This window comes from Gadus chalcogrammus, chromosome 17 (genome assembly GCF_026213295.1).
Source record: "Gadus chalcogrammus isolate NIFS_2021 chromosome 17, NIFS_Gcha_1.0, whole genome shotgun sequence".
Lineage (NCBI taxonomy): Eukaryota > Metazoa > Chordata > Actinopteri > Gadiformes > Gadidae > Gadus > Gadus chalcogrammus.
Genome location: NC_079428.1, coordinates 2,120,305 through 2,145,429, shown reverse-complemented (window position 1 = coordinate 2,145,429; position 25,125 = coordinate 2,120,305). Strand labels below are relative to the sequence as shown.

Here is a 25,125-nt window from a genome sequence, read left to right as displayed (position 1 = left end):
GACCCAGAACTGGAACAATCATTCACAGTTCCAACGATGCACACTGGAAATAGGTCCAATTACTGCATGAGCAGAAAATAGCATGCATGTCAACATAATCTGCCTGCAGCCTATAGGATTTTTTGGTTGCTTTGCAATTTTCCTTATGTTTTTACACAGTGCCTGTCTCAGCAGAGTATGTTCAATCCATTCAAATATGCATTCGATGTAATTAAAACTGGAGCGAGGAAAAAAATGGGAAATGCCCCCTCCCCCTCCCCTTCCATAATATGCTTTAAAGTTTAGAGTATACCTCTGGTCTCTAGCATCAAAATGGCTTTCCAGGTAAGAGTGCTGTTTGAGTTTGAGCTCTCTCTCTCTCTCTCTCTCTCTCTCCCCCTCTCTCTCTCTCTCTCTCTCTCTCTGAAACCGACATTATGTCTCCTTAGTAGTACTTTGGTCTTAGCCAAATCTCTGTGCTGTGTAAATATCGGAATATAATAATGTGTTGTAGTTATGAAACTATAACAAAATGGAAAGGACTGTTCAGTTCAGCCATCACTTCCAATCTACTGTCTGTCACAGGCCTGATCCACTTTATGTACGATAGCGATTTCTCTTAAAACTACACTGTAGCTTTAGTGGCCTAAGACAACAAAGAATTAAGTTGTATTGATATAAATGTGTTCAATTTTCTATCTACTTGATTACATTTATCAATTATGCTACGGATAAAATGAATGTATTTTTGTCTAGTCCTTTGCACTGTGTGTTATCCCACCTATTCAATTTCAACCTCAAAGGCCAGCTCCTTCCCGTTGTGGTTTGCTAGTCTAGTTGTGTAAATGGCTTCCAGGAAAATATTATAAAATGTCGAGACTGTGGGTTGCATGTGTATGGGAAAGTGAACCACATATTTCTGTGTTGCTAAATTATTCTTTGGTTTGAAAAAACCCAAACCAATCCACCAAACATTGTTCTAGAAATATATAAAACATGACGCACATAACGAATATACCTGCAGATTCAGTCTCTGAGTAAATCATTCAGAAACAAAAGCAACAAAACGATAAAGACTGCAGGAAGAAAAGGGCTACCACGACACAAGCTCTATCTGTTTGTTTTATCACCAGTCCCTCAACGACCCTAAACTCTGTGGACCTGAAAGAAGCAGAAGACGGCGTGTCTTAAAGGGCCCGACCCCTGCCTACCTCGTACTCCTGCGAAAACTTTAGGTTGTCGTTGGCCTTCAGGCGCTCCAGGTGGTCAGCCAGCTCCATGATGGGGATGGGGGGGTGGCTGGCCATGCCTGTTAAGATCACATAGACAAGAGCACACCCGTCAGCCACGCAGCCTAGCAACAGCCCTGCATCACTAAGGAACGTGTCGGTGTGTTCGGTGTGTGTGTGTGTGTGTGTGTGTGTGTGTGTGTGTGTGTGTGTGTGCGGAACGGAATTATGGGAGAGTGGAACTGGTTAGGCAAGTTTGGTCACTCAAAGCAGTGGGCATGCTCGATAAAGAGGAGATGGACAGAAGCCAAAGAGAGGTCATCGCACGGGGCCTCTCCCTACTGCTGAGGGAAGAATGTTATTCACACCGAAAGCAGCGGTGGCGGAGCGGTCAGCGTGACAAGAAAAAGCACAAGGAGGACGACGACAAAAACGAGAGTAGTGAAACCAACAGCGGATGAGAAAACAAAAAATCTAAATCAAAGTAAACAGAGATAGGCGAGAGATGAAGACGTTTGCTTTGAGTAATGACATAGCGCCGGGTTGTCATTTCAAACTCCGCCTCCTGTGATGTCATGGGGTTGACACCGGGTTGATTACATGGAGTTGACGGGTGGGGTGGGGGGGAGGTTGGGGGGGTTGGAGGTCGGGGTAGGGGGAGAATACAAGGCTAAGCAGGAAATAAAAGGGAGAAGAAGGGAGAAATAAAATGTTTGGCAAATAACATTTACCAAAAAATAAAATCATGTCAAAATGTATAAACAAGACCAACTAACTTGACAAATGGAGGTTACTGAGGTAACCGGGAGCACCCAGACCTGTGGAGGAAACGGCGGTGTAAATAAAAAAGGTTGCAGCATCGCATCACCAAAACGTGATGACTTTAATTTCCCCCTCACAAACACAGGGTAGGAAGTAGCTTGAAATGTGCCAGAACTACGTTCTCTATGTGATATTAGTAATGCACTAATCAACATGCTACAAGCTTGTGCTACGTCATTGCTTAATCGTTGAGAGGACAGAAAGAACATGTAGTCAGAAGACATGCATAGTCATCACCATCCATCGCCTAACCAACCAGCAGAGAACACGTTTACATTTCTCTCTCGCGGTCGGCATCGGTGCTTGTCCGCCTGTCCGGCAGCACAAGGTTCTCGGCCGGGGCGTTTAATTTAGTTTTTGACTTTGACAAGGTGTGACTGACATTGCTGAAATTGAGTGCCCATAAATGTACGTGCTGCGTATGCTCGTTCGGTTTCGGGGGGGGCTGAGGTGTGTAGGGCGAGACCCCAAGGGCAGGCGTATGGTTTATACAGGTTCAAACAATGCTGAGGTGCAGCTTGTTAGACGGAGAGCTGAGTGTGCCTCTTCCAGCCACTCCGGGGACCGGTCCGCGGGATTGGACGACGGCTGCGGCGACAACCCACAAACATCCATCTGCTCCGCCCACTTTTTTCTGAACGCCGGGTGTTTACAGCGTTTGGTTGTCGGTGCCAATTTTCGCGAAAATTTTCGGCGGGGTGGGTGGTTGACGTGCCTGCATGATGAACCAACCTGTGCCTTTCCATCTTCGGCGTGAAAGCTCAGAGTGAACATTAGCTAATGGAAAAAGCGAAGCTCCCTTTTTCTCTTTCCCACTCAAACTTTCCCTTTTTTATTTATTTTTTCAGTCTCCACCACCACTCAAATTCCTTTTCAATGGCGATGGCGGTGAAGGCAGGGGGACGACCAGGGACAATGAAAGTGCCATTTGTCACGTCTCGCTCAAACATCAAGCATCCTCAAGATGGAAATTGTCCCTGTCAAAAGGGGGGGGGGGGGGAGAGGGGGGGCGGGAGAAGTGTGAAAGCGATGGCGTAATGGAGAACCTCTTCACGGGCTTAAGAGGAGCACGTTTGCTTTGATCGGGATAACGAGGGGTAATCGATGTAACCTGCTTTCAGGGTGTGTGGGCGGGGGTTGGATGGAAGGCTTGAGAGGGGGTTGAGATCTCTCCAACAGAAGCCAGGGATGAAAACATGTCGGTAAATGCCCTGGCGGGTAATTGAAGGTTTTCATAAATATGCTTCATCTTTTATCGAAACAAAGGAAAACAAGAAGCTACGGGATAATGGATCCTTCCTTTTGAAACTAGCCGACCTGGAAAAGAACACGGCTTGGATGTTACATTATCGACTCGTCTCTGAACACCTGTCCTTAAGTGGAGCAACTCACTCACAGGGTGGGTTGAGTGGCCCTCTTTTAGCTGCCTGCCACCTTTCCCACAAGATAAATGGACTGCGGCTCCCTCCTCGATGCCAAAATGCCACACGAGGATCGAGACAAAGTGTCCCCCCGGCCCACATCAGCACCACAAGGTCCGGCGAGGGGTGGACTATGGTGTTCAACGCTTCACACGCCGCCCCCTCTGTCGACCAAATGTGACACAAAGTAGTGACGCTTCCTATTGTCCTCCCCAGGCTTCATAGTGCCACTGCTGCCTTCTCGGAACGGACACCGGCGATAATTTCTCCAAGGTGTTCTCGTGCTCTTCTTCTGTCGAGGCCTGACAAAAAAGGAGAGATGGCCTTTATGACCCTAACCGCCACAGAGGGTGTTGCGCGTCCCCGGGATTTCGCCCAGCTCGCATTAGTAGTAGTTGGGGAGGGGGTGATGACACTGTCACTCAGCTTGGCCCGAGGCCGCCTGGCCATCGTCCGCACCTGACCTGGTTAGCTAGTGTGGGATCGGTTAAGCTTGGAGTAAGGGTTTCACACTTTGCTCTCGGTTGTGCCTCGGTTGTGTTTGTGTAGGAGTGAAAGGGAGGGGGAGAGACTTAGGTATCGGTAGGTGTGTAATTGCATTCCCAGTGCATATGGGAGGCCTTGACAGACTTGAATAATGGTTCTTACCGGGTGTCTGGAAGTTGAGACGTCGAAGCTCCACAGGATCAGTGGGATGATGTAAGGGCATTTCCTTGCTGTTGGGGAGGCTTCCTTTCCTAGCTTCGGATTCTGCCCTTTTCCTGGTGGGAAACAGCAAGAGATATTTGACAAGGGTCTCTTTGTTTGAAGAAGTGATTGTAGGTTTGTGTACACTTTGTTTGGTATTTGGTTAATAACCTTGAAGTAATTTGGGAGGATAAAATACAATAACAACTATGATTTAAGCTATCCTCACTAAAAAGATGCATGTGTAATGCAATATTGCCGGTTTAATGGGCGAATAATAGGTTAAGAACACTTTCTAATGCTGGATAAATGCTGTTTCTTACAGTTGATTCAGCTTGTCTAATTAATCCCACTGAACCACCATCAAAGAATCCCAATACAAGACAACAATGTATTGTGGCTTTTAGAAAACATTGTCTTTGTTGATCAAACCATATATTTTGTGATGACCACACTTAGTGTGAATTAATATTGACTTCTTAAAGAATTTAATTTAGATGCTCCACGAGTGTGTAGTGTGCATGAAAGGCCTATTTAAGCACATTACAGTACATTTACAAATTATATGGCTTGATGCAGCTTCATTTTATATATTTATATATATATATATATATATATATATATATATATATATATATATATATATATATAAATAATTGTACATATATTATTTCATGATTGCTATATGATGTTAAATTAGATCTTTCAAAATATATCAGATGTCCGCTCCAACTCGAATGTGACCGCATGAACGCTTGGCATTAATTAATTCAAGCATGCAGGAAAGCTCGTTCTAAGAGTTCAATCATCTGCAAGTGGCCCTTTGATTTCATGTGACCACAGAAAGAAACAAAATAAAAAATCCTGCATGGCCTTAGACATGACATCATCTGCTTACAGCAACGCATGAGAGAAAATCAGCAAAATGAGGATGAAAGCTTCAGCTAGACACTAACACACAAACACAAACACACACACACACACACACACGGGAGCGAAACAGCTTGAGCTATGTGCCTCTTTACGTTATGTTATGCTAGGGACAGCCTCTTAGTCTACGGTGGCGCGCGGTTGTTATAACAACCGTCGGCCGACGGCCATGACAACGCAGCGAAAGCTGAAATCAGCGGCAGCAGTTGGGGAACGTTTAGCTCAAAGTGTGTCCCGGGCGGTGGTCCTTGAGGAGAGAACCTGCTCGCTGGAGATCCCGTTAATGGAGATAACTAGGTCCACGTATCGGGCAGATTACACAGACCCCTTCACGCTTCCTGGGGTGACGTGACCGTTTTGGGGGAGCGGGTATTGTTTACCTCCCCGGCTATTAATCACACACCACCTCCAACCGTAATTAACAGTGCAGTTAATTGCGTTTGGAGCCGGTGATTGAGTTACACAGGGAGGGAATATGATAATATGTCCGTGGTGATTGTGGGACTCGGGTTATTAAGAAAAATGTGTTGTTGTGAATTGTTTAGGCAAACCGTGGTTTTGTTTTTCAGGCACACACCAGCTTGTAAGCATGACGTGGGAAATCAAAGCATGCAGGTCACAGCGTGCAGAGCTCATCAGATAAGACGGCGTGTGGCGTCTCGGGGGTTGTTGGAGGAGGAGATAAGCTAAAGATATATCATTATGGCGATCGCTCTTAAGGTTTCCAGCCATTTGATGTAATGATTTGACTTGATGATGTGTACCCCAAGCAGTGGGGGAGGTCAATTTCAGGGCCATCCAATCTCTTTTTTCGGTAATGTGAAACACTGCGTGGCTGAAAACGAGACGTTTTTATTTCCTCTCGTTCCATCAGTCTTACCTGTCTGGTTTGCTGCTCCATTTGGTTAGCAAGAAAAAAAAACGGGTGAAACTTTAGTTGTAGTTAGTTTATGATTTCTCCCTCGGAACGGGAAAAAAAAATCACTATTTCATACACCATAAAATCGGAGATCTTCTGCTTGTTTATCATGTTTTGTGTTTCTCTGCGGCGGGGGATCTGGGAGATATGATTACATGAGATAGAAACAACAGTGATCGCGGCCCCGAGTTCGGCGTGTGAAAGAGATTAGTAACGCTACACTTGATAGGCAGCCTACCCCCCCCTGGAGGTTTCTGGGGCACTTTCAACACCGCCGTTTTGTCTCAGGTGCATCCAAGATTTGTTCTTGGGAGATGTGCTTTAGAAATTGATTCGTGATGTCCTGAATTGTGTGAATATTTTCAAAATTAAATAACATCACTCTTACGAGATTCAGGAATAGTTTTTCAATTCATGAATATCATACTGGTCAATTTAACCATAAAGTGGTTATTTTAAATCTTTGAAGCAAATATAGATTATTTATTTCTCATAATCTTTTTCCCATGCTTGGTGTACAGGCTTCTATAGAAATATGCAATACTGTTACGATTCATCGCTGGCCAAAAATGAGCGGTCGTCTCAGCCAAAAGTACAGCTACAGCGTTATCATTCACAGCTAGACGATTTTAGCATTAATCTCAACCAAAACTAATTCAGCTGTCCACAAGAACCACATCTCTGTTCTCTGCGATTCTGAGAAGGGGGTATCGAAGGGTAGAAGGTAAACATCCTGCACAGTGCATGTGAACCTGTGCTCGTTTGCGTGCGTGCACGCAGCAGCCAAAAGTGCTTCAGTGTTCATGCTGTGTGTCTCGGAAAGGTAGTGGTGAGCTAGGGGACTGTGTGTGCTGTGAGTGGAGAGAGAGAGAGGTGGAGGGTGGTGGGGGGGCTGACGGAGAGGAGGTGGAGGGGCCAGGGCATCAACTCGGTGGGAGCCTGAGGGGCCTTAAAGCTGCACGGGGACATGAGGCACTGAGTCAGTTCCTTGCCTTCCCACGCTGGAGTGATAAATGGATGAGAAGCACCCGGACCCCAATCCCCCTAAACCAAATACTTGTTTTGATTTGCTGTGAAATATAAGTTACTGCTGCCTGTTCACTACAGTGCCTGTGTTTGTATGCTGTTGGTGTGTGTGTGTGTGTGTGTGTGTGTGTGTGTGTGTGTGTGTGTGTGTGTGTGTGTGTGTGTGTGTGTGTGCGTGCACTTGTTTGTGACAGGTGGAGCCTAAGAGGCTTGGACTGAGAATATTCCTCCCAGCATGAGAGAATTATCTTGTTGTATGCCCTTGGAAGATTTGCATATAATGCATTGTACAGCACTGAGTTTGTTTGTGTCTGTAGGTGAACGTTGAGGGTGTATATGCGGAGTGTCACAAAAAAATTGTGTCCACTTTGCATTTCATGTATTACACAGGTCCTGTCACTTCTGCACGACCGCAATGCGGGCTTGTCTACAAAAACACCGACGTCACAATCAATGCAGACTTGTCCTTTCATGAACATCCTGCCAGCCGGGCCGTTTCATATCCTTACCTTTTGTAGAGGAGGATTGCTATGACAATGCATATGATGAAGACCACGGCCAGCACTGGGCCCACCACCCAAATAAGCCCTTCCTCCTCATCCACGATTGGCTGAGGGTCGATATCAGCTGACACAACAGGATCGGAGTAGGGGCTGGTGGCATACATCGTCTGTGGAACAGAAATGCAGAAAGAAAAACATTGATTTGTTGTAAATCCCAAGACACACACAGTACTATAACGTGTGTGTGTGTATGTGGGAGAGCAATGTGCGTTGCGAAACATCTTTGCCGGAGGATATTATTAACTATGGTGATTTACTGAGGGCTTGCACAAAATATATCACATTTATATTGATGTAGCGGTATGATCGAGGGGCATAATTTATAACGCAGAAGCTATATCAATTTAAATAACTGCTCTCTCTCGACAACATACATTTTTACAACGTAAACAAACTCATGAAACTGTGCCTTGGATAGCACTTTGGGGCATATTTTCTCTTGCATTTTCTTTGTAACAAAACATCATATATTAACTTCATATATCCCCCTGACATACTATTGACAACTCTGAATGATGCGAGAACGGCGATGAAATATGGAGTGTGTGCGTGGGGTGGAGGAGGCGTGGCAAGGCGTTGGTTGCAAATCGGGAGGGAATATCTACTGATCGTATGTTGCTCTCTTAAGGGGTGATCATGGTTCCACGTTCACGCAACGCAATGAACAAGCAGACGCTTTGACTTAGTCGCAAACCTTCATGGTTCTGCGTCAGGTTTTAGTAAATGGACCAATCACAGCCCTTGCCGCTGCGTCGCCTCGACGGAAGGTTAACATTTTTTGGAGCCGCACGTAAGGCCATTGCGATGAACGCAAGTAGGGCGCTGCAAGGACGTAAGGGGTCCGTAACCCCCTCGCGTTGCGTAAACGTGGGACAATAATCAGCCCTTTACAGTGGGTTCTTGGTCCGACTGACCTGTGTGGCGTTTTACTTTGCATTTTCTGTAGAGGTGTTTGCGGTTCTGATTCCCTGCAAGCTTTACCTTCCCCACAAAAAAACCCTCACTGGCAAAGACATTACAACTGCCAATAGCCATAATTAGCGTGATTAGCCAGTTTAAAGTTTGTGTGCTCCTTCCACAATGGAGCATAGCAAACCATAACGATTGCATTATCTCCTCTGCATGGCCACTTGATTATTTCCAATTCTAGGGGGGGTGGGCAGCGAGATAAAAAAAATAAAAGCTTTAGGGGAGAGGAAAAAAGCCAATCTGTGCTTCAGTCGGCCAATTGGTAGATTCTACACTGTCCGTCATTATGTTTTTTCTCTCTTATTTTTCCCCTGCTCTACCTGGTCTGCGAGTTAGTGCGTGAGGATGGCCTTAAGTTTCCCCCTAGCTCATCAAATCCATCTTTCGCCTGAAGCCGCCTAATCAGACCTCCTCTCTCTTTTTCCCCCCTCCCCCCCCCCCCCACACACTTCCAGAACCCACACTTGCACACCACTCGATCTGCAGAGCTGCAGATAAGGACGACCGGGCACGCAACCGGCCCCTGCAATTAAAGACTAGCCCCCTTATCGAGGCTCCTTACTGGCGATTGGCTTTGGTCTCGGGGGGATTCCACCACTCTACGTAAGGGGGGGGGGGGTAGGCCTTTTAAAGGCGTCGGCTGCATTGCGTTTGAGAGGCGAAGGAAGGGGCCTCAGATGGGTTTGAAGAAATGCATATCGCAAGGGGACCGTTACTCAAAGTAAACGTCCTGAAAAAAAAACTAAAGACAGACGAGGAAGGAGAATGACGAAAAAGCTACCCGGCGTGCAGACACACACCTCTTTGAATATAATTGTTTTGAGTCTGTACTAGAGGCGGTGAAATCAATATTGCTGAAGTCTTTTCATGTGTCCAAGGTAGCGGGGAAGAAAGATTTTTTGAAAGAGAGGCAAAGGGAGATGGATAAAGGTGGTGGGGATATTTGTTTTGAGACGTATTTATTTCAAAATATACGAGTACACTCACGTTCTCAGACATCTCCAGGATGGCCAGCACAAAGAAGATGTACTCATGGCCGTTCTGGAGCTGCTTGTTCTCAAAGTCTCCGTAGGTCTTGTCGTCACCCAGGGTGAACTCGGTGGGAAGGTCCTTGAAGTAGGCGGCGATGTAGGCTCGGGGCTCGATCTGGCGCTGGAAGCGCAGTCCCCTGCTCGTGCGGTTGATCTCTTTCAGCAGCTGGAAATTAATTTAATTAATTGAGTTAATGAACTAAAATTTGTATTTCTAAAGTGATTCCTAATTTGGGTTGTTCTCAGCCTTGTACGTCGCTTTGGACAAAAGCAAATATACGACGCTTCGTTACTCAATTTAAACGTGATGATGACGATTGGCAGTTCGTGAAACAATGGCACATACCAATGTCCCCAATTACATATTAAAGACACACCTGCCTGTGTGTGTCTGAAACTATAGCATAAAGCCTAATGGTGGCATGCATTCGACTATAGTATACAAATACCTGCGTAAGATATGTGGCGCTATGTCGGCTCTGATAATATGCATACACTGCCTAAATGTATGGACAGTTTAACGATAAACAAGCTTGGATAGACACAATTGCAGTTATTCACAAACACCATCTATTGCTACTCTATTTCAGAACATTGTCCGCCTTCTGTGAATGTGTATGGACGTGGGAGTGTGTGTAGCCAAGTGAATGACTGCAGGGTGTGTACGCGCACAATGTGTGTGTGTGAGTTTGATCCTATGTGTGTACTGTTTTTGCTCCAGGCCTGTAGGTCCTCAATCAATGTCTTCAATCATTTACCCTGTCAACACAGTTAAATCTAGCTGCCCTTGGGAAAAAGTTGTGAAAAGGTGAGTGCTGATATTGACAAACAAATAAATTCTGACAGTCTGACTTCTTTCGGGCAACCGGGCAAGGCTTGCAGACACGCGCTTGAGGGCAGACGCCATAAACCCACAGTCCGGATGAGACACAATGCGGTCGTAATCATTCAAGACAAGTTAACAACCCAGATATTAGCTTAAAAAAACGTTAAAAACCGACTTACGGCTGTTCTTCTAGACTGTACAATCCTGTTTAAAAGAGGGACGTTTGCGTTACATTGCGTACCTTCGTGACATACACTTTTGGTCGTACAAGGAGCTAATCTAGGAAGGCAACGCTATCTTTTGACGAACCCATTCATGCGTTTGCATGAGCGCTGCATGTAAAAAAATATGTATGAAATACATAATCATAATAAATGGTGCACTTTCCGAATTTTTCCAAAGAGCTGCATGCCCATTGGAGCACAGATGCGGCAGACACACACACACGCACATGCTGGCGCATTATCTCGGGTGGTTAAATAGAAAAGTTGTCGAGGACTTTTTGCATAACCAACGGCTTAGCCAGTCCCTAATTTTGTTTCCAGGATCGAGTGCGGGGACGCAAAGACCTGATGCAGCTCTTCATGTAATTACCGTACAGACCCGCGCAGAAGGAGGTGTGGGGAATGCGCTGCAGTGCCCTCCAGCGCTACTCCATGCAGCCCTTGTCATAGGAGAAAATGCTATTTGTGGCAATCAGAGAGTCCCTCTCCTATGCCTTTTCTCCCCCCGTACTGCCGCCACAGGGAGTCCGATTACTACATCGCACCCAGCCTCGAGCACACAGTGTTTGGCTTGGTAATGCATGTAAATGGACGGCTCTGTTCCTTATCTGTCCCCTGTGTTTTTCTCTGTGGGCATATTGTGGCTTTGAATCACGCCGGGTAAACCGTGGCCATAACCACGACACCTACCTCCTCAAGGTTCATCTCGTCCGGGTTGTCCCAGGGTTTGAAGAACTTGCCCGTTCGCTGCTTCTTAAGCGGGACCACCACAATGTAGTATCCCCTGTGGGCGAGCACACACACCACCCATCTTTAGTGGGAAACGTTTCAGCAAGGAATTTTTTTTTTAACAAATCAAATCAAAGCCAAATCATTCCTAATAGTCAAATCACAGCAGGTCTGAGATGAAACAAAAGGGAAATCCGCACAGAGCCATTGTGAAGCTTTGAAACGGCCCACCACACACAGTCTGTTTGTTTTACAAAGAGTCGCTGGCCTTGGCGGATGCGGCATCGAGATAAGGAGGAAAAGAAAGTTAATATATTAGCATTATGCTCACAGAACTCAGGGACCACTCTTTCATCTCAAAGAGCCCCACAGTGAGCTAATTAGCCAGGCTCTTGATATGCACCAGAGAAAGATGGAATTAAAATGATTTTTATCCCCTCAGCTGGGGCGGCAATGGAGATAATGGTCTCTGTCTTTTTTTTCGGCTGGAATTTCTGGTTGGGCAAAGCCTAGTGTTAGTGTGCGTGGCAGCCATTAGCCCGCCACACTAATTAGCTTAAATCCCTGGCATGACAGAGGCACGGCCAAGTGCACAGGCTGGATACAAAAAGAAAATAAACAACAAAGATGGACTTGAAGTGCGAGTTTGGAGACTAATGTGAGACAATCCAACGGGGCTTTGTTTGTTTTGACTCTGACCGACTTTAGAGAGCTTAGTAGGGTCCGTAGGCTTAAGTGATGCTGAGTTACATCATGTTAGCACACATACATGAAGTGGGCCAGATGTGGTTTCTGCTTTAGGAAAATTCTCTTACTTTGTTTAATGGCACAGTTACTAATGGAGACAGTCTAGAGCAGGGGTCGGCAACCCTAGGCACGCGTGCCACCACTGGCACGGGGCAGCATAATCATGGGCAAAATCATGGGCAAAAAAAAAATATATTATTATTATTATTAAAGAAATTCACAGCACAATGCGGCAGCAAAATCATTACTACCGATTTTTTTTGCACTTTATTCTATTTTGGGCATTTCCTCCCAGTGCAAATATGTTTCAATTAGTTACAGAAGTAGTGTTCTGAAACGGGATCAATTAATCGTTTTTAAACCTATGTTGTGAGTAATAGAGAAGAAAATATTTTAAATATTGTTGCAAGTGGCCGGTATGCATCGCCTTCACATGGTTTTGCAAAGCTGTACATGTCTTAAAGATATTGATTTGGATGGTTCCAGCATTCTCATATATTCTAATTTTTTAAATTTCTCACTGTTCAAATATGTTTTTGAATGAGTTTCTGAAAATGGTGTTTTAAGATGGAACATTATAATTTGTAAACCCAAATATAACAACCAAAAACATATTTAAAATGTTGATGCATGATTGTGGACTATATGGAAACAGTACAATCCCAGGTCTTCTGGAAATGTTTTTGGTCGCTGTGTCATAATTCAGCTTAATATTTAATATATTGTTGCTTAAGGCACACTCATTAACGAGAAAATGTCAAACTGGCACTGCATGTTGAAAAGGTTGCTGACCCCTGGTCTAGAGGTTTGAGTGTGGCGCCTCCAAGTCGAAAGGGGCTCGTATTTGGTTTCTTGTAGTTAAGTGTGAGTGTCCACGTTTTTCTGACTCGGTAGCTCAACCCACACATCCAATCTAATCCAATCCAATCCAATAGGTTGGAGATAGCGTGTTTCCCATTCCAACTTTCCATGTTCTTTTTGTGATGTCCTTTGTAATCATTAACTAGTCATGTGATGGTATCGGATCAGCGCATATACTTGCGTACTCAACGATCCCCGATACTGCATTTTAGGCAGTATCAGAGTAATTTCCGATACTGGTATCGGCATCGGAACAACTCTAGTCTCAACCCCACCAGCTCATAAATGTGTGCGTCTCAGGGAACGACTGAGAAGCAGTTAGGGGTCGACTACCTAATAACAATAATAATAATAATAATAATCATATATTTAATTTGTAGAGCATTTTACTTTCAGAAATCTCAAATTGCTACAGAGTTTAAGAGAGAGAAAAATAAAATAAAAGGGGTTGTTACAACATATATTACATAAACAGTAAAAGGGAAATTAGCAAAAGGCTTTTTTAAAAAGATAAGTCTTCAGTTTTTAATAGCGTCGAGGGCCTCTCTCACCTGACTTTCTCGGTGGTCAGCACGGGCGGCAGCTGGACGGTCACCATGCCGTCGGAGTTGGTCTTGCCGACCAGGTTGGGCTTGGTCCGCAGGATGTCGGGGGCGGTCATGGTGGAGACGCGGTGCTGCAGCCCCCCGGCGCTGTTCCCCCGGTTGGTGAGGAGGAAGGAGTACTGGGTCTCCGGCTGGAGCCCCGTGATCAGCTTCTGGGTGATCTTACCGTCCACCTCCACGCTCTGCCCGTTGTCGTACAGGATCTGGACGTGTGGGAGTTGTAGTTTTTAACACCATAAACTACAACCGTAACCTATATGTAGATCTATGGCAACTAGATCTATAGATAGATCTAGAAGCACAGATGTCTTCGTGGCGGCCTTCACATGAACATAGATCTATCTATCTATGTATATATATATATATCTTTGTATTAATCTCTCTTTGCATATATTTATCTATCTATAATAGTTATATACACACACATATATATGTTTTTGAATGAGTTTCTGAAAATGGTGTTTTAAGATGGAACATTATCATTTGTAAACCCTTGTTGCAAATATAACAACCAAAAACATATTTAAAATGTTGATGCATGATTGTGGACTATATGGAAACAGTACAATTCCAGGTCTTCTGGAAATGTTATATATATATATCTTTGTATTAATCTCTCTTTGCATATATTTATCTAATAGTTATATACACACACACATACGTATATATAAATATCATATTTCTTTAGTAGTTGTGTCATATCAATATGTTGCTATTATTGCAAATTTAGTCAATATCGCTCTCACAGAATGACAAGCACTCTGGGAATTTCTTATTCTAATCTTAAACACTTTTAAACAACTACGCGATTGGAGCAGCCCTATTCTCTTCAACACATCTGGCGTTCCTGAGGTGAGCGTGCTGGGATGGACCTGACTCACGGTGAAGGGCTGGGCCGGGTTGTAGTTCTCGGGGATCTCCCAGGTGAGCAGCACCGACGTCTTAGTGGCGGCCTTCACGTGGAAGTTTTTTGCAAACACTGCTAAAAGAAAGGGGGAGTAGAAGATTTAGACACAAATCAAAAAAACAACTTCAGTGGTCATCCACCCAAGGAGCTTCCCGCCCGCCCCGCGCATGCTTACCTGAGCATGAAGCCCGACTGAAATACAGCGGGCGTTTCAGCACTATATTAAGGCTTACCATACCCGACCCCCCCCCCCCCCCCCCCTCTTACCTGCTGACCAACAGCTTCAGCGTATAAAATGAATGGCTGACCTTTGCTTGGCTGACAACACAAGGGACAACACATACTTACTTTACGCTTTTGGTTAAATCGTTTTTTTTCTTTTTTTTGCAGTGCGACTAAATATAGAACAAAAAACGGGAGGCTTTGATTGGTCGATCGGCTTGTTGTTTTGTCTCGGTTCGGCTGTTTTTGTAGAGATGGCTGCTCTTTTGGCGAGATTACAAGGACGAGCTGGTTTTAAACAAAGGGTGGAGGAGTGAAGAAGGGGGAAGAGGAGGAGGAGGAGGAGGAGGAGGAGGAGGAGGAGGAGGAAGGGAGGGGGGGTAGTCTTTTCGGGAATGGTCCTACCTTGATCCAGTGGCTGTGTTCTGAATTGCACACTGGGGCTATATGGCCCGGGGCCCTTGCTGGTGAAGGCACACATTTTGATATCATAAGTGGTGTCGGGTCGTAGGCCGTCCAGGACGACGGTGGACTCGGGCGCGGTGATGAAGAGCTCGGAGGGGCTGCGCGGGCTGTTGATGTCCTTGTACTGCAGCGCGTACTTCACCACGTTGCCGTTGCGCTCTGCCAGCAGCAGCGGCTTCCAGCTCACCTGAATGGTGGTGGTGGTGCCCCCCTCGGCAGAGATGCTCTGAGGGTAGCCGCCGGGAACGTCCTCGTTGGTGGTCACCTCCTTGACCGTCTCCTCGCCGAAGCCCACCTTGTTGCGGGCGGAGAGGCGGAAGGTGTACGAGGCGCCCTTGTGGATCTCCTTGGTGGTGTAGTGGTTCTCACGCTCGGGGAACTCGATCACCGTCAGGGGGTCCACGTCTTTGCGGCCGAAGCGGAGGCGGTAGCCTTGCAAGGGGCCGTGGGTGACGGCCGGGGGGTGCCATTGGAGCAGGGCCGTGCCCATGTTGGTGGTGCTGACCATGAGCCGGGGTTTATCGGGAACTGAGAACAGAGGTAGAAGAAAAAGGTGACGATGGGATGTTTGCTGATTCCGCCGCACCACCTGCAATACTTAGATGTTTAAATTCATCCACCGGCAGTGTAAGCATACAAGAAGATGCAGGTTGATTCTAAAGTCCTGAGCACAAAGTAACATTATAATCCTCAATATTATTTCGGTCTCACCATTTTCTGTATTTTTTTATAGATCTGCTCTGTGTATTTATCATCCATTTCCAATTCACACTATCATCGCTCTGCCAGCATGTGCTCGCTGGAATGTGCTGCCTCGAAGCAAAAAGGCAGAATATGTCACGCACACAGAGAGCAGTTATGCTTTTAAAAGTCTCTGGCACAACTCCCATAAAATAAGAAAATTACCCTGTTCCTACCATATGCTTTTATGATGCCAATAATAGCTACAATTAGCCACCAAGGTGGAAGAGAAAGAACATTTCTCTGCCCACTCCACCAGGGGGGGGACTGAAGGTGTCAAGTGGAGGACCCAGGGTGCAGGCACAAAGCTCCCACCTACCTGCCCCAGTGGTTGTGATGAGTTTGGGCTTGCTACGGGCTCCGTCGCCTTTGGTTGTGTAGGCAGCGACAGCCACTGAGTAGGTGGTCTCAGCTTGTAGCTCTGTGATGATCATTTCCTGTAGCAGAGGAAAGGGTACATTATTCGAGCCTGCTCCAAGGGCCTTGTGTGAGGTTTTATAGTCTGTGCCGGATCCTCTTATAGGATACATAGTCAAATTGATATATCTTATATAATTTGAAATGTATTATAGTACGCAATGAGTGGTGCTGTGGTAGTTTGTGGTTCAGATAAGAAAAAATATATTTTCTTCCTCATCAATTTAAAAAAATCACTTTACCATCTGCGATTCAACATCTGCTGTTTCGAGGTGAGTGTTAATTTAACAGTCTTTGAGCAAAAAGTAAATAACCATCTGTCTACTATACAGTGGCTGAAACAGCACACAGTGATTATAATAACAGTCTTTATTATTATTATATTAGATATTAGATATACATCTTGTATCCACTCACGTGTTCAGTTGAATCATCATATTCCCACTGGTTTTTGGAAAGAAAGAGGAACAAAATCAAAGATTTGTACTGTAGATATAATTGCGCCTCAAATGCAGACGACTGAATGAATACATCCTTGACTTGAAAACAACATACAAGATAAAAAACATGATCGATGTGTCTAATTAGGTTGCCACTACCGTGCTGAGTAACATTAAGAAGTCATTAGTATAATTACCGGATCAATAATCTTTAATAATGTCTAATTTCTTACATTAGAGCATTTTCCCTTTCACTACAAGTAGGGCAGCAACCAACTTCCTAGACAAACGACTTGACTACGGCTGTTTGGGAGAGACTTTGAGTCAAGGTTAGGGGCATGGAGGGGAAAAGCAAAGACAGACAGAGAGAGATTGTTTGTGTGTGTGTGCAGTGTCTGAGAGAGATGAGGCAGCTGGCTGTGGAAGAGGAGGAGGAGGAGGAGGAGGAAGCTACTATACCTGGGCGTCATCGATCAACATGTCCTTGATGACTGGCTGTCCCATGGGCTCCCCATTAAGCATCCTGACATAGTGCACCTGGTACCCTCGGATCTGACCGTGCTGCTTGGTGGGCATGGGCGAGCGCCACATCACTTTAATTGACGAGGAGTTGACAGCCTCCACCTCAACTTTACGAGGTGGCCCGCTGGGAACTGGAGGAAGAACACCATGGGATAATAAGAGAGAGAGGTCACAATTATAGAAAAACCCACTTTCCACCTTTGCGTTAACACCTGGCCGAATCCAGGGGGGGAAAATGTGGGCGTGCGGAGGAAGGGGTCAAAAATTTGAAAATGCAGCTTACTGCACCCATCATCATATTTAGATCAATTTTTCAACAATGGCAAGGAAAAAGGAAAAGCAACGCCAAAGGCAGGTCTGACACCAATCTCGTAACATTACAAAAATGATTAGTGGATTTTAAAAACATGGAATAAAAATGTTTTGTCAAAATAGAAAAATGAAGCCAAAGTCGGGTGCTTCAAATGCTTGAAGCACAGCAAGAATTTTGGCTATGAAGGGCAAGGGGGAAAAATGGATTAAAAATGATTATACTGCATGAGCAAAAAACATTTACAAAAATTGGCCTTGAACAAAATTCCTTCCACCTTGTCTTATTCCCACTGTCCGGAAAGCTGTTGCTCCTACAAAAAGCCAAAAAACAGTTGTACGTAGATTCAAAAATTGTACGGACAAAAAAAAAAGACAGTGTAGACAGGAAGTGAGAGGCCGTCGGATCAAAAAAGCCATACCATTTGTTGAAATTGATTCGAGTTGAAAAAAAACCCGGTTAAAAAACCCCGCAAACTTTCAAAAAGTATTACAAAAGAGAAGAAAAAAGAAAGCTAATTCCAACTGGGAATTGATTGGAAATGTCTCAAGCGTTAGTCATAATAATCGCAGCCAGGGGGAGGTTAGAAGGGAGGCAGGAACTGTAGATTAATGGCGATGCTATTAGTAACTGCCAAGGGGAGTGGGTTAAACGGGGCTTTTGCAGCTGGGCCTTGTCGGAAACGCACACATACCGTCCTCCTCTGTCCGTACGAGCCGGGGCAAGCTTTCCGGTCCGGCTCCGACATCCGTGTGAGCAGTGACAGTCACGCTGTATTCCGTCCATTTCTCCAGGTTTTCCAGAAGGTACGTCGGGTTTTCCGGAGGAATGTCCGAGGAGTCGTGCGTGGTGGTGTCCTCTCCGTCCGGGGTCCAGTAGTGAACAGTGTACTTTGTTATGATCCCGTTCTGATCCTCGATGGGCGGTGGGCCCCAGACCACCACGATGCTGGTGGAACTGGTGCTGCTGCACCTGACGTCTTGGGGAGAGCCTGAGGGCTCTGATTGGTCCATTGTCAGTGGAGGTTCCGAAGAGTTTTGTTTCGTTGGGTTTTGTTTTGGGCACAGTTTTTTTTGAGGGGGGGGGGGGTGGGGGGTTGGGGGGGGGGGGGGGTGGGGTTGAGGTTTTTTCGGGGGGGATGGGAGGAGGCAGGTGCGGGGTTGGATGATGGTGGTGGTGGTGATGATGAATAAAAAAATAAAAGGAAACAAAATAACACGAAATGAGGACAAAACCACAAACACGTGCGAAAATGAATTTGATGTCAATGGTATAAATCGCAAACAAAAAGCAAAGTAAAAGGTAAAGACCAACATGAACAAACGTGATTGATATACGTGTGATGTCTGCATGGATTTGTGAATGGACAGCTCTAGAATATTAAACCTACCTTAGTGAAAAAATTATATTGGCAATAACTCAATCTGACAATTGATCAATGTCTAGGATTTGCCCCAAATAATTATGAATCCTTAATAAGTTTGAGCCTCAAATAAATTTAAAATAATGATACTAATAATGACAAATTGTGCAAGCAGTTACCATCAATCCAAAAACATAAAGGTTGATGTGTCACTTAATTCATAGGAAAAATCACCAACCTTTCCGAAGCCTGTTGGTTTGTGGTAAAAGCCTGATATTCAACAGAGAGCTCCCCAAGAAGACATGACTGAATTAATAGACTCTAAGCACGTTGACATGCACTGTTACTTTATCTTACGCCAGTATTTACCTCCGCACCTACATCAAGGAACACACTGAGTTGTTTCCACTTCGATACCTACCTTCACCTCTGCCCTAGTCTGATTCAACCTTTTGCGGTGCAAAAGAGGATTTTGCAAGATACGTCTGTATCTTCTGTCATTTCAAACAATTGTTATATTTCATCTGAATATACCCATGATACACGACAATACAGAGCTTTCTATGAGCATTTCCTATACGAAAATATATACATATATACGCCCCTCCCTACCTCCCTCCCTTAACTACCTCTCAATGCCCCCTCCTATCAGACCCGATAAGGGCGTCCATTTTGGCTTTCCTGTCCTTAATGTTGGATTTTGACTTAGAAAGCATAGCATAGAAAGTTCTGCAAGCCTGCAAGTGTTCAGCGTATTCAGTTCGGCTGATGTGATGTCAGGAGACAAGGTTCTGGTTTTTATTTATAGATCGAAAAAAAATATGCTCTTCCGAAACAACTAGATGACAGTCGGTATTAGGGATCATATAAATAATGCAATATGTTATATGCCCACGTCAGAATGTTTTTGCACAACAAAGGTAGAGTGTTTTTTTTGGTAACCTTGCCACCAGACTTCACAATAAAGGTCAGGTGTCTATTCAAAGTGAATAGGGAATGGCCAAGTGCACATCAGATACAAGTAAAACTAACCTCGATTGACCTTATTTCAGTTTTTTACATTTCAAATGCATCATCACGCAAGGCATTGTGTGCCTTGTTAAACACATTCAGTTTAATTTTCAGCTTGGCGTTCTGCACATGTACATAAAGTGATGCATTTGAAATGAAAGCTCTATGCATATTGTCCACCACCGTCCATAAGTTGTTACAACTCTTCGGCACAGTCTCCGTATTTAGAGGTCAGATAAGGAAGGGGACCTACGTGTTTGTGGTGTTTCGGCCGATATCTCGTTGGTGTACGCCCCATCGCCATGCTTGCTCCGCGCGGCGAGCTGGAAGGTGTACGTGGTGAAGGGTTTCAGGTCCTTCAGGAGGTACGACGTGGTGGGCTCGAAGCTGATCCGTTTCTGTAGGGGGAAGGTGGCGTTATTTATGTCTTCACTTGTTTTGCGATAGCAGGGTATCACGTGATGCCACATGACGTTACAAGTGGAGCCACCGTCTTGGAGTCATAAGATTATAGGAAATATGAAGATCGTGTTGAAATTCAAATCACGACCCTCCTAAACAGAGAAACTATAACTTGTTGAAGGTAATATGCAACCGTCATTGTGAATCACATGCAATGAAAGAGGATTGCAATTTGTATGGGATGATTCAAGATGATTCAGTGTGATTCAGAGTTCGCAAAGTTAAGAGTTCAATGAAATATACTGAGAGCAGCTAGTTACCTCCTCCTTGTCGTCCCTCTTCTTGTACAGCAGTTCGTACCCCAGGATCTGGTTGTCCTGCCCTGTCTGCGCTGGGGCGATCCAGGACAATAAAATGCTTGTTTCTGACTTGGCTTCTCCTTTGAAGTCTGTCGGCTGTGAAGGAACTGCAAAATAGATTGACGCCAAGAGAGTGTTGTCGGTTACTACAAAATGCTGAGCCAGGCGTCACTCAAACCACGTCTGCAATTAGACCTGATATTAGTGATACAGTGTGTAGGATTTAGTGGCAACTAGCAGTGAGGTTGCAGATTGCAACCGACTGAACCCCCACAATTATAATTTTCATGGAATTATACAATAATAACAAAAAGTCAATTCCATAGATTCAATTGTGTTATTTCCTACCTCCGGTCTTGGCGATGATCTGCAGGTCAGGAGAGAGAGGTCCGTCGCCCACAGAGGTGTAGGCCAGCACCTTGATGAAGTAGGTCTTGTTGGGTATCAAGCCCTGGATGGTGACGAAGTTGGACCCCCGGACGATCTGCTTCTCCCACACGTTGACATGCTGGTTGGAGTCCATGGTGTAGTACACCCTGTAGCCCATGATCTGCCCGTTTGCCTCCTCGGGCTCGTCCCAGTGGATGACCGCCGTGGTGGCGCTCAGCATACGACCCCTGATCTGTCTGGGCGCCGTGCTGGGCGCCTGCTCCGCCGTCTTGGCCTCGATGGCCTCGCTGGGCGGGCCGCGGCCGATGTTGTTCACCGCCACCACGCGGAACTCGTAGTCCGAGTAGGGGCTGAGGCCGCCCACGCTGTAGCGCGTGGTGGCCACGCCGTCGATCTCCTTGTACAGGTCCTCCGACGACTTGGACTTGTGCTGGATGATGTAGTAGGCCACAGGCTCGGGGTTCCCCGAGTCCCAGGTCAGCGTGATGCTGGTGGCGGTGCGCTCCGTCACCACGGGAACCCCCGGGGACTTGGGTAGCGCTGGTTTGAAAAAGAAAATAATAGTAAGACCGATTCGGAAGAGGAATGGACGTTTGTGTTAGATTTGAATGTGCCATGTCAGAAACATGACGCGTGAACATACTGCATGTGTCAATGATGATGTATATTTTCATCCAAGACCTAAGAATGAAAGAAAGATCATGGGGGTTCAGGTACCTCTCCAACCGTGTTCGAAAGAAAATAAAACCTTGAAAGGGGTACTAGGTGCCATTAATCTAGGGATTTCCTAGTGTTTATCTCCTTAATAATTTAGCAGTAAAATTTATGTCTTTAATTCCCCCACACTGGCAGCCCACTGAGATATATCAGGGCAATATATTGTCTTTATATGCCACCTGAAGCATGCTCGGGCTGAAGACCTCTGCCAGACACCGTTATATTGTGACTAATACCACCATGTTATGGCTGCTGCGATGAAAAACAAAATAAAAAACTAAGCTGGAGTGTTTGTGCATCATTCTGTCTGGTGTCATGGCATGCGGCAACACTGGAACACAAATCATCCAGATCTCTCCGGCGAGACGCTGCCTCGATGTGATTACCCCTTCTGATAACAGGCGTGTCCTAAGAGGATACCAAACAATACCCACTCTTATTTTTTCAAACAACCCCTCACCCACGCTTTCACGTACACAAGCGGTGAGAGGGAGGATCTCCGGGCTCTGTGAGAGATAAACGTTACGCTGCGCTCTAAACCGGGTGAGTAAGGCATGGGGGATGTGGGGTCCGTGTGCCAGGACTTGTCTACGGCTTAAGGCTAGATCTTCTGCAAACGATTTATGGCATCAGGAAGGGGTGTTTAAAACGACCGCATGGATATATCGTTATCCATGCGAGCATGTACACATTAAACTAGACTTCAAACGTGACTTGAAGGGAGCCTTTTAGCATTGGCGTATATGTAGAGACACTAAGTGTTATGGATGTATGTCTTCAGGGTGCAGTCAGGGGTTAGGGCATCTCTTAAGTTTGACAGGCGTTGGGGGTAGAACCAGGAAGCCCTCTTACATTTACATTTAGGGCATTTAGCAGACACTTTCATTCGAAGCGACTTGCAATAAGTACATTTGTCAGAAGAAGGAGGACAATATATCACTGTCGGTACAGTGAGGATGTTCATAGAACCAAGTGCTTGGCACTTGGGGTATGTTTCCCCCAAAAGCCGATGCACATTGCAAACCAATTGGTTATCAAATAAGATAAGTACTAGACAGTCGTGCACTCGATATGACACCTGTGATCACTGGACTCGGGTTGTTTGGCACCAACCAAGCGTCTGTCTTTACCTTTCACCGTGATCTGCGCCACGGCCTCGATCACCCCCAGCGTGGACATGGCCACGCACGTGTAGTTGGCCGACTGACGCACGTCGGTAAGCTCCAGCACGTTGCGTCCGATGGGCATGTCGTCTTCGGGGGTCAGGTCTTCGGCGCCCAGCATCCACTTGACGTAGGGCATGGGCGAGCCCACCGCCACGCACGTGATGTTGACGCTGCCGCCCGGCATGATCTCGTTGTCCGTGGGCGGGATGGAGAAGCGCGGCGGGACCCGACGGACTGGGGGAAGACGAAGTCGGTTCAAAACCAGGGAAGAGAAGACAGGGATACTGGAACATAATGGCTGCCGTTGGAGCTAATGTCAGGCGTTTCATGTAAACTTTGACGGTATACCGATACAAATATGAACAAATATAGTGTTGGTAACGGAGCCGAAGTATTGGATGACATAACAATAACAGCAAAAGTGTTTATTAAAACCACCCTTTGGACTTAAGGCAATATACCAACATATAACTGTGACAATCATGAACAAAAATATGATGTGACTACGCGGTGTGAACAGAACAGCACATACAATACTGGACGGTAAAAATGGATTGCAGAGTTGAATGGCAACCTGTTTTTATGCTGCACGCCCCCAGTTGATGGGAATGAATGTGTCGCACCAAATCCTCACATACACATACACACACAGATACCGTTCAGAAAGGGACACGTATCACAATGGAATGTAAACAGTGTTTGCTTTTGTGGTCATCAGACTTGCCGCAAAAGCAGATGCACATTGAAAATAATTGGTTTTCAAATAAAATTACACAAAAGGATAAAAAATATATTTAAATGACACAGAGATGGATCCATGCCTATTGGATGAAACACTACTCACTTTAACAGTCACGTTATAGAGAGAATCGATGTTAAGGAGTAGAGCACAATGGACATAAAGGCTATTGCACTCGATTTCAAGTCATATTTCTTGCAACAGCGCAAAAACTAAACCACAACGGTTTCAGATTTGCACTGCTGCAACACCCAATGGAAAGGGTTCACAGGGTCAGTCAAATATGGTTAATTTTTTATAATTTGGTATGACAACTGGCATTGTCACATGGTGTTAACGCCGAGAGTGGTAGGATGCAAGGCAAAATGGAAAGGATCACAATGTCAAAATTTAAGGCATGAGTTCAGTGTTACTGCTTATGAATATTCAGACTCACTGGGTTTTCTGTGAAGTGACAATTAGTGACCAACGCTCTTATACAATGTTGGTAGGATTTTGATATGACGTGCGTTACGAAATGGACACATTTTTTGCCATCTTTAGATGACTGACATTTGTCCCGATGTCATCTGCCAACCTTTTGAACGGCTTGTTATGCCAAGCAGAATGCACCTCTCCAGAGAGGAAATCAACAGCAGAGGAACTTGTTGCATTATTAAATACAACTTTTATCTCCTTCTATATTAAATTAATATCCAATTGGCTTGTGTTCCCCTGCTATGGAGTGTTCAACCTGTTAATTCAATCATTACATTTGTCAAGTATTAATGATAATGACTCAAACACATTATTCTTTCATGACATCCTAGGGTTGAGTCACTCTCATCAGAGGAAATGTATTTTTCTCTGGGGGAAAGGGGGAATATTACCACTCAACAAAATGTAATTTGCTGTAAAAGCAGAAGGGGGCATTTTAACCACGATGTAATATGAGTGAGTCCACTTATTCAATTATTTTTAGCTACCTAGTATTTAGTAATTTTATTCTGAAAAGCTAGGCATTGTAAATAATATTTTTAAATATACATGTTTACATATTTTGGTGGTCCTGTCCTCACACATTAATGCCAAAGTTATTGTGCTGGCGTTTATTGAAGTCACCAAGCAGGAACACTGACAGGTGTAAGGGGAAGACAACATTCAACTTGAGCGTTACCGGGTGACCATGCAAACAAACTCCCGCCAAAAGATGCAAATACCATTTACCCTCCCGCCCAATTTCCAAGATTAAAAGTTGTGTTAGCATGCAGTGTGTGTTAATATGTTTCTTGACTGAATGTTCAAGCATTCAGTCAAGGATCGGGAGTCTGCCATTTTCACTGGGTCCCACGAACACAGAACGTACGACAGCGTTTGCAAATTATTCGGAAATTGCATCAACGGAGG

General features: G+C 45.2%; 1 protein-coding gene across 5 annotated transcripts in view; it reads right to left on the bottom strand.

The window, feature by feature from the left end:
- LOC130369751 (receptor-type tyrosine-protein phosphatase delta) overlaps window positions 1–25,125 on the bottom strand; it is a 205,936-nt gene that overhangs the window by 17,851 nt on the left and 162,960 nt on the right. For 2 of the 5 annotated variants that reach the window (XM_056575280.1, XM_056575279.1), the window contains 17 exons: window positions 22,965–23,234; window positions 21,076–21,657; window positions 20,689–20,834; window positions 20,220–20,364; window positions 18,287–18,592; window positions 17,220–17,413; window positions 16,738–16,764; window positions 16,223–16,340; window positions 15,103–15,690; window positions 14,450–14,550; window positions 13,515–13,771; window positions 11,317–11,410; window positions 9,533–9,742; window positions 7,523–7,683; window positions 4,100–4,212; window positions 1,985–2,026; window positions 1,191–1,288 (listed from right to left, as the gene is read on the bottom strand). In XM_056575280.1, the coding sequence (XP_056431255.1) occupies window positions 1,191–1,288; window positions 1,985–2,026; window positions 4,100–4,212; window positions 7,523–7,683; window positions 9,533–9,742; window positions 11,317–11,410; window positions 13,515–13,771; window positions 14,450–14,550; window positions 15,103–15,690; window positions 16,223–16,340; window positions 16,738–16,764; window positions 17,220–17,413; window positions 18,287–18,592; window positions 20,220–20,364; window positions 20,689–20,834; window positions 21,076–21,657; window positions 22,965–23,234 (3,452 nt within the window). The remainder of the gene's footprint in view (window positions 1–1,190; window positions 1,289–1,984; window positions 2,027–4,099; window positions 4,213–7,522; window positions 7,684–9,532; window positions 9,743–11,316; window positions 11,411–13,514; window positions 13,772–14,449; window positions 14,551–15,102; window positions 15,691–16,222; window positions 16,341–16,737; window positions 16,765–17,219; window positions 17,414–18,286; window positions 18,593–20,219; window positions 20,365–20,688; window positions 20,835–21,075; window positions 21,658–22,964; window positions 23,235–25,125) is intronic. The other 3 variants (XM_056575282.1, XM_056575283.1, XM_056575284.1) reach the window with 3 other exon arrangements.